The sequence below is a fragment of the Carettochelys insculpta genome, chromosome 1 (genome assembly GCF_033958435.1).
Source record: "Carettochelys insculpta isolate YL-2023 chromosome 1, ASM3395843v1, whole genome shotgun sequence".
Taxonomy (NCBI): domain Eukaryota; kingdom Metazoa; phylum Chordata; order Testudines; family Carettochelyidae; genus Carettochelys; species Carettochelys insculpta.
The window spans coordinates 7,502,272-7,511,756 of NC_134137.1; the positions used below are offsets into that span (position 1 = coordinate 7,502,272).

General features: G+C 43.2%; 1 protein-coding gene across 1 annotated transcript; it reads left to right on the plus strand.

The window, feature by feature from the left end:
- The first annotated feature begins 5,783 nt into the window (after window positions 1-5,783).
- Window positions 5,784-6,755, plus strand: LOC142007648 (olfactory receptor 52N4-like). The gene has a single exon (XM_074984336.1). It carries the CDS (start codon window positions 5,784-5,786, stop codon window positions 6,753-6,755), a length of 972 nt encoding a protein of 323 aa, XP_074840437.1.
- The last annotated feature ends 2,730 nt before the right edge of the window (window positions 6,756-9,485 follow it).

A 9,485-nucleotide genomic window follows, 5' to 3' on the forward strand; every position in this document is an offset into this window, starting at 1 on the left:
GCCCTGTGGTTTCCAGCAATTCCGGAACATGCCATTTCACCTCCCCAGAGTGATTTTTCATAACCAAAAACGGTGGTCAGTATTCAGTCTTATGCAGCTATGGTGCCTACCTAGTGCCATCATTCCCACACACAGTGAAGATGGCAGCAGGTTACACATAGGGAATAATTAAAAAAGAAAATCAATTACTAGGCTGAGAAATTTGCAAAATTCTACTTCTCCTGAGAACCTGTGCTCAGGCCTCAGCAAATCATTAATTCGCTCCCAGGGGAGGCTCTCACTCTGAAGTTCTCCAGGGTCTATTTTCAGCTCTTCCTGCTCCTCCTGGTGCTGGGGAACTTGTCTGGGAGTCCTGCCCACCTGAAAGCCCACAGAAACTGTTCAGGGGAAGGATAAATGTGCCTCTCCTGTGCAGGGAGTGTCAGGCATATGAGATTCAAACACTGATGCTCAGGGCTCTGCCTCTCTGTCACCATGAGGAGCTTTCCTCCCTCTGCCAAGTGTGATTTGGGTGAGTTGTCTTTCTTATGTGTTACAATTAGTGACAAGGGCTCCTGCGGGGAGACTTCCATGGTTCATGCCATGACCAATCTGAGCAAGCATTCAATAGGACAGGAGCTTGGAACTCTTTGGTGTTGCTAAAAAAAAGTGAAGGGATTTGCCTGTTCAAATGGAATCTACAAATATATTGGAAAAAGTGTTGGACAAATATGTAAATTTTTAAGATCAGTTTCTTGTCTCTTACTCCTCCTATAAGTCAGGGTAACTTCCTTTTATGGTTTTCACTCTGGTATGCTCAAGATTTCCAATTCAGCAACCTCTCTGCCTTGCTAGGATTTCCTGCTGTAGTGAGGGGTTGGGGTGTTGCCAGAAGTTCCACAACAGGAATGTGCCACACACTGGCCAGACTCTGCTCTCATGTTCTGCCTGTGATGGGCCACTGTAAATCGACACAGGTGTCCCTGAGAACAAAATCAGAGCCCTCCTGGCTTGAAAGATCTCAGAATGCCACACATACAGGGAGTTACCTTTGGGATCTTTCAGAGCTGTCAGAACAGAATGCTCTGGAGCAGGAGTAAAAGCCATGTGTTTAACTCGAAGCCAAATGTAAAACACAAAAGGCACATCCACACAGCCTCTTCAGTGCCAGTGCACCCTTCTGCCAGCACCAAACTCTTGTGTGGCTTTGGGAGTATGCAAGTGGACAGATATTTGCAACCCTGAGAAGCTCATTTTGCATAGCTCTGCTGGCAGCATTGTAGGGCAGACTCCGTGTATACCGAGGCAAAGTCTATGTCTACACTGGAGTTATCTGTCATCAGAAGTTACTGTCAGAAGAGCTCTTCTTTTGACAGATTGTGGCCAGACTGCAGGGGATCAAAAGAGCTATCTACAAGCACAGCAGACAGTGCTGTTTGGTGTTCCAGAAGCCCTCCCAGAACCTCCAATCTGGTTTTGTGTTAACAGATATCTGTTGAGGGCAGCATTTTGCTTCATGCGGGAGAGTCAGAACACTGACAACAAAAGTACCGTGTTCTGTTGATTTATTGTCAACAGAACTCCATGGGCATGTGGATGCTCTGCGGGTTATGTCAACAAAACTGTCTGGTGTGGACACAGCCAAAGAGTCAAACCACAGCGAGATCACTGTAGAGCCACCTGTAGGAGGTTCTGTAAATAGCTTGTTTTACACTCACCATGTCCCTCCAGTCACTTTACATGGAATTCTCCTTTGGCCTCTCAGGAGACATGAAATCGGACAAAAGAGGAATTTACACACTTACTGAAATCTCAAACTCAAAGCTTGGAAGTCTGAAATGATTAGGGTAATAGTTTTCCGAGGGTGAGAGAGCAGTCTGCTGCCTCTGTGGACCCAAATCCCTGGTTCTGGAGAGGATGAGAAAAAAACAATCCAGTAAAAATAAAACCATATTTCTGGCTTAGAGGACAACCAAGCAGTATTGCAAGTCTCACTGGGGGACTTCCATGGATACACAGTGTGAGATGAGGGTGGACGTACAGAGTGGAGTCGTACTAAGTCCTGAATCCAAGTGAACTAGAGAACAGACACCCTGCTTATTGCACCAACCAAGGAGTTTTAAAATGTCTACCTGTAACAGGGGTGAGACAAACTGTAGTGTAAGATGGCCACTGCTGTAGCAGATTTTCTTTGACACAGTCTCCAAGTTGTGCAAACCTTCCTCTGTGAAAAGCCCCTCTACAGGCTTGTGGCAATGTCAGTAATTCCTAACACAGAAAACAGGCTCAGGAAGGTCCTTCTGGGTGTCGAACAGGCTGCAAAATGTTCAAGCTTTGTGTCATATTGAGGAAAAGTTATTCATGCTGGTTCCTTTTAGTCTTTATGATCACTGTCTGTCCCATTCAGTCCGTACCACTCTCCCTCCCTGCAGCGCCTGAGCTGCTGATGGGGTTCCCTTTGCCCCCAGACAGGCAATTCAGTCTGGCCTCCCCTTTTTTTCCTGGCACAGACAGACACTCAATTTAACCCAGTCTGTACAGGTATTTCTGTGATTTCACTCTGGGTCCTGGGGGCTGGTTTTTGCTCTGTGTGAGAGACAACACTGTGCAGCAGAGCTGGAAGTTCCCTAGTGGCTGAGCTCCTATGCAGACAATAATTTACACTGGGGAGTTGTAGAGGAAATGGGAGGGCATACTCAGGCTAGTGGCAAATGCTGAGAGGTTGTAGGAGCAGGTGGGGGTTCAGAAGCAGATCATGCTGACTGTTAAGACAGGAAGGGCGAGTTGTTAGCTGATGTTGTAAGGAAATGAGCAGGGGAATCCAGAGGTAAATGGAGCAGCCTGACTTCTTTATTGCGGATTCTTGCTCCTCCTCAAACGCAGCCTGTCCAACTAAGGAACAAATGAACCATAGACACACTTTTTTATCCATGCTAGTGTGTAAATGCACATATTTGTTACAGCTCCCTCTGAACCCTTATTTTGTAGTGTCAATACCCATATGATGAATAGTAAGAGTCCTGAGAGGAATATATTATATCCACCCCATTTTAGCTGAAGCATGCAGTTTTTTAGAGCACAAACTCTGTTTATCAGCAGCTTAGAAGGGAAGAAAGAGCCCTGACCTTATGTACATCTTATACCGCTGAGAAGAATAAGGGAGGGGGTAACACTATTTTACACACAGGACTATTGGTTAATTCCCCACATTCTCCTGCACAGCTCCAGCTTAACTAACCATAAAAAGTGCAAAGGGAGAGAAAGCCAGCAAATTATAGCTATCGAGTAAGGAAGACAGTGTCTGACCCCGTCATCCTCTTCTTACCAGGGTAACTGTTTCCGAGACCCTGAAATACCCTAAGAGTGCGGAGCAGTACGGACATAGACAGGTGGGCAGTGCTGCAGAAGTTAATTTTCTTCTGTGTGATTTTCTTCCAAGGCCAGTGCTGGGAATTTTTATGACCCTCAAGTCCATTTTGTTTCCCTGGCAAGCCACAGAACTGAAGCTGGGATGTCACATCCTTTACACAGGTTTGTTTGCAACTATTGTGTAAATTCTGGCATTTCACTGGTAGAAATAGACATTGACCTTTGTTTCATCCTTCATCCCCTATCCTTGATAGCGATATCATTATGATAAGAATATTCAATAAATATGTTGCATTTTGTGCATGACAGATGCATTATATGTCGTAGGAAATGTTACGATTTTCTGAATATGAATATCCGGTTAGCCCAGTAAGCTTGGGGGACAGATAGATAAGTTGGAGGGTATGGATAGGGTCCAGTGTGACCTAGACAGATTGGAGGATTGGGCAAAAATAAATGTGTTGAGGTTCACAAAGGACAAGTGCAGAGCCCTGCACTTGGAACAGAAGAATCCCAAACATCGTTTCAGTATGGGGACTAACTGGCTAAGCAGCAGTTTGGCAAAAACCGATGTGGGGATTTCAGTTGATGACAAGCCCCAAAGGCTAAAGGCACATTCGGGTGGAGAAGTTATCCAGAGAAGTTATTCATTCCCTTTATTTGGCATTGGTGAGACCACATGGGGAGTACAGCATCCAGTTCTGGGCCCCCGATTACAGAAAGGATGTGGAAACATTGGAGAGCGTCCAGTAGTAGGCAATGGAAATCATTAGAAGGCTTTAGCACATAACCTCTGAGGAGAGGCTGAGGGATTTGGGCTTGTTTTGTCTTCAGAAGAGAAGAGTGAGGGGAATTTGATAACAGTCTTCAGCTTCCTGAAGGAGAGTTCCAAAGAGGCTGGAGAGAGGCTGTTCTCAGCAGTGACAGCTGACAGAAAGAGGATCAATGGTCTCAGGTTGCAGACAGGGAAGTCTAGGTTGGATGTTAAGGAAAACTGTGTGTGTAAATGTCAGAAACTGAAGCTGTGGTTAATAAACCTGTTTTATGGTTTACTCTAAAACCACTGTGCCTTTAAATGATGTATCTGGGGATTGGAAAGAAATTTCGGTTTGCTTACCACATGTTTGCATTGTCCTCCCCGTATTGAATGAGAGTAGAACTAGGTAGCAATTTCTTAGCTTTTTGGAAATTGAACCAAGGCAGAAACCTACAACTTTGGGTTCCTAGCTTAGTTCATGGACTCAACTATTTCTTCTCCAGATGAGTTTTCCCAGTCTAATTTGGCACTGAGTGAAGAAAACCTTTTTTATCATTTCTTTTGAACTGACAACCTTTAAGCTGAACTGAATGTTCTCTTGATCTTGCCTTGTAAAACAGGGAGAATGCCTTCTTAATCTATTCGACATAAGAATTTTATAACCTTCCCTCAGATCACTCTTTATTGATCCCCTTTCCCAGGTAATAATGCCAGTCTTCTCAACCACTTTCTGTATGAGAGTTTCCTCAGAATCTTGATTGTTTTCTTTGCCTTTTCCTGAGGCCCCCCCCTTGTGAAAAAAAATCTTGTGCAAGAAGGGAGCCGAATACAACACAGACATGTGCAAAGGAGGGTAAAAGAGTGACTGATGGCAGGTCAACACTAGACCTGAAAGTCAATCTGAGCTACACAATTCCAACTATGACAATTGTGTAGCTGGAATAGACATATCTTAAGTGATTTAGCAGGAAGTCCTCACAGAGGAAGGTCAAAGGGAGAAACTCTGTCATCGATCTTCCTTTCTCACCACAAGAATGAGGGCTACAACGGTTCACTGTTGAGCCCTGATGATTCGATTGAGCATGCCTCAATACGACGATGCCCAGGTCCCTGCCCTGAGTTCCTACCATTAAGATAGAACATCACTGAGATATTTGAGGAGTAGAAGTTTTCCTTCCTACAGGGAAAACACATCCAGGTTATTAACATTGAAATTCTTTGGCCAGCATGCTGTCCATTCACCTGCCTGCGTTAACTCGACTTTATCATGGCCTAAATCATGGGTGTCCAACCTTTTGGCTTGCCTGGGCCTCGTTGAGTGAAGAGGAATTGTCTTGGACCGCATATAAAATATATAATATAGTTAATGTATATAAATCACATAATAATGTTAAAAGTTTACGATCTCGTGGGGCCGCATTACCGGCTGTCCAGGGCCTCACGCGGCCGGCGGGCCACGGGTTGGAAAAGTCTGGCCGAAATAGTCTAGTACTACTTGTAAATGTTGCCACCTCACTGCCCACACCTACTACTTAAATTGGTAATAACAATACAATACAATATTCAGCCATACATGTACTACTATTTGCTATAAAATTTGTAACTCCCCTTGCTGTACTTCTCTTTTTTCACAGGCACTGGGTGCATTACTGAGCCCTCCCAATACACCATCCACTCCATGGCAGCTTCCAACTTTACCCCCTCTCACCCTTCAACATTCATCCTAATCGGAATTTCTGGCCTGGAAGATGCCCATATCTGGATTTCTATCCCTTTTGCTACTTTCTACCTTATTGCTCTATTGGCCAATTTTACAGTTCTGTTTGTTGTAGGCAAAGAGCAAACCCTGCACAAGCCAATGTACCTGCTGGTCTGTATGCTGGCACTCACAGACATCACCACATCTACTATCTTCATGCCAAGGTCACTGTGTATATTTTGGTTCAATTTGAAAATCATTACTCTAAGTGGTTGCCTCATTCAGATGTTCTTCTTTCATGCCCTTACTACTATACACTCAGCGGTCCTTGTGACAATGGCCTTTGATCGCTATGTTGCCATATGTAATCCTCTGAGATATACCACCATCCTCACCAATGCCAAAATAGCTAAGCTAGGGCTAGTGGGTTTAATAAGAGCTATTCTCTTCATTTTTCCCATTCCCCTGATCTTGAGCAGGCTGCCCTTCTGTTCCAACCGCATTATCCCCCACACGTACTGTGACCACATGGCTGTGGCAAAGTTGTCCTGTGGGGATATCACAATCAGCAAAATGTATGGCTTGGTGTTGGCATTTGTAGTCATGGGTTTTGACCTCACGCTCATTGCTTTGTCCTATGGTCTGATCATCAGGGCTCTCCACAGAATCTCCTCAAAGAAAGCCAACCAGAAAGCCTTCAACACCTGCTCAGCCCACATCCTTGTAATGCTCTTGGCTTACCCTCCTGGCCTGTTCTCAACTCTGGCATACCGGTTCAGCCAGGGCATCGCTCCCTATGTACATATCATCATGTCCAACCTCCTATTCCTCATCCCACCAATGCTCAACCCTATCATTTACGGGGTCAAAACAAAAGAGCTTCGAGAGAAAGTGGTTACATACCTCTCCACAAGGAGCTGGACACTTGCCACTGACTTTAAAACTTCATGACAGGAGAGGGTAGTGATAGCTGGACTGTGTTACCTTGGATTTGAGGCATTTATATCCCAGAATATGTCCAAACTAATTGCAATCACACAAAGAGCACTCAGTCTGTATGAATTAATAGATCAAAACACCAAATCATTAAAGCTTAATTGAAATCAGGATGTTAGATGCAAGGGGAAAATCTAGGCATCTGTTGCTGCTTATTGTAATGGGAAGAGTGGACAGACAAGTCAATAAATAAGAATGAAATAAGACAGTGGGAGAAAACTTTGAGCCTAGGCACCACTAACATTGTTTACTGAAAGGCAGTAAAAGTTATGTTCCAGTAGAGGCACTTATGACTTATGCGTTTTGTAGAACTTATAAAAATTTGTTTAATACAATGATCTTTGGAGCATCTTGAGAGAGATTTTTTTTCTGGAATTCTTTCCCTTTGGCTTATGACTAACTGGTCAGTGTGACTTTTCTGGAGTCTAAAGAATGTGACCTAAGAAGAAAGGCTGAAAGAATTGGGCTTTTTTAGTTTGGAAAAGAGAAGATTGAGGGGAGACATGATAGCGGTTTTCAGGTATCTAAAAGGATGTCATAAAGAGGAGGGAGAAAACTTGTTCTTTTTGACCTCTGAGGACAGAACAAGAGGCAATGGGCGTAAACTGCACCGGAGAAGAATATGATTTGTTGGGCAAAAGTCAGCATGGTTTCTGTAGAGGGAAGTCGTCTCTTACTAATATATTAGAGTTCTTTGAAGGGGTTAACAAACATGCAGACAGGGGGGATCCAGGGGACATAATATACTTAGATTTCCAGAAAGCCTTTGACAAGGTTCCTCACCAAAGGCTTTTATGTAAATTAGGTGGTCATGGGATAGGATGAAAGATCCTTTCATGGATTGGAAATGAGTTAAAAGACAGGAAACAAAGGGTTACAATTGATGGTAAATCTTCACAATGGAGGGGCGTAACTAGTGGAGTTCCCCAAAGGTCAGTCCTGGGACCAATCCTGTTCAACTTGTTCAACAATGATCTAGAGAAAGGGGTAAGCAGTGAGGTGGCAAAGTTTGCAGATGATACCAAGCTGTTCAGGATAGTCAAAACCAAAGTACATTGTGAAGAACTTCAAAAAGATCTCAGCAAACTGAGCGATTGGGCAGAAAAATGGCAAATGAAATTTAATGTGGATATGTGTAAGGTAGTGCACATTAGGAAAAATAACCCCAATTACACATACAATGTGCTGGGGGCAAATTTAGCTACAACAGATCAGGAAAGGGATCTTGGAATTATAGTGGATAGTTCTCTGAAAACATCCACACAATGTGCAGTGGCAGTCAGTAAAGCAAATAGGATGTTAGGAATTATTAAAAAAGAGATAGAAACTAAGACTAAGAATATCATACTTCCCCTATATAAAACTATGGTACGCCCACGTCTTCAGTACTGCGTGCAGATGTGGTCTCGTCACCTCAAAAAAGATATACTGGCATTAGAAAAAGTTCAGAAAAGGGCAACTAAAATGATTAGGGGTTTGGAAAGGGTCCCATATGAGCAGAGGCTAGAGAGACTGGGACTTTTCAGTCTAGAAAAGAGGAGATTGAGGGGCAATATGGTAGAGGTATATAAAATCATGAATGATGTGGAGAAAGTGAATACAGAAAAGATATTTACTTGTTCCCATAATATAAGAACTAGAGGACACCAAATGAAATTAAGTGGTACTAGGTTCAAAACTAATAAAAGAAAATGTTTCTTCACACAGCACACAGTCAACCTGTGGAACTCGTTGCCGGAGGAGGCTGTGATAGCCAGCACTCTAACAGAGCTTAAAAAAGAGCTTGATAAATGTTTTGGAAATTAAGTCCATAAATGTCTATTAGCCAAGGGTAAAGTACGGTGCCCCTAGCCTTTAGTCTAAGGCTGGAGACAGATGACAGGAGACAAATCGCTTGATCATTGTTTTCAGTTCACCTCCTCTGGGGCACCTGGCCCTGGCCACTGTCAGCAGACAGGATACTGGGCTGGATGGACCTTTGGTCTGACCCAGTATGGCCGCTCTTATGTTCTTATGTTCTTAAGGGAGATTTAGGTTGGACATTAGGAAAAAGTTCCTAACTGTCAGGTTGGTCAAACAGTGGAATAAATTGCCAAGGGAGGTTGTGGAATCTTCGTCACTGGAGATATTTAAGAACAGGTTAGATAGATGTCTATCAGGGATGGTTTAGACAGTACTTGGTCCTGCCATTGGGGCAGGGGGCTGGACTCAATGGTCTATCGAGGTCCCTTCCAGTCCAAATATTCTATGATTCTATGATTCTGTTAATTACACAATAACATTCTAGCTATTAGGTAAATATCTCTGATGTTCTAAAATCATAGCTGATTCCTCTGTGTGCTTAAATCTAATAAACTACATAGTTAGGAGTGCAAAAAACAGGCTTTATTTCTTTTAAAGGTTGATCAGACAAATTTGTCGTGTTGATGCCACCTGGAGTGAAATAGTTAAACTGCCCCTGCTGGAAGTTCTAAAATACCCAGACTACATACTATTGTGTTCAACTAGGGTATGAAATTGATGTAAAATATCTTAGCATTTTATGCAATCAACTTTGGAGTTGCTTTCAGATAGAAATTAGGAAATACACACTGAACACTCTCTTTGTCAAAGATGTCAGAAGAAGGTGTCAAGATTTCATCCTGGAGTTTGTGAAGCTGATGATACACAGATTGCAACATAGTG

Excerpts from the sequence above, each read along its gene's own strand:
- LOC142007648 (XM_074984336.1), top strand. The coding sequence starts at position 5,784 with ATGGCAGCTTCCAACTTTACCCCCTCTCACCCTTCAACATTCATCCTA.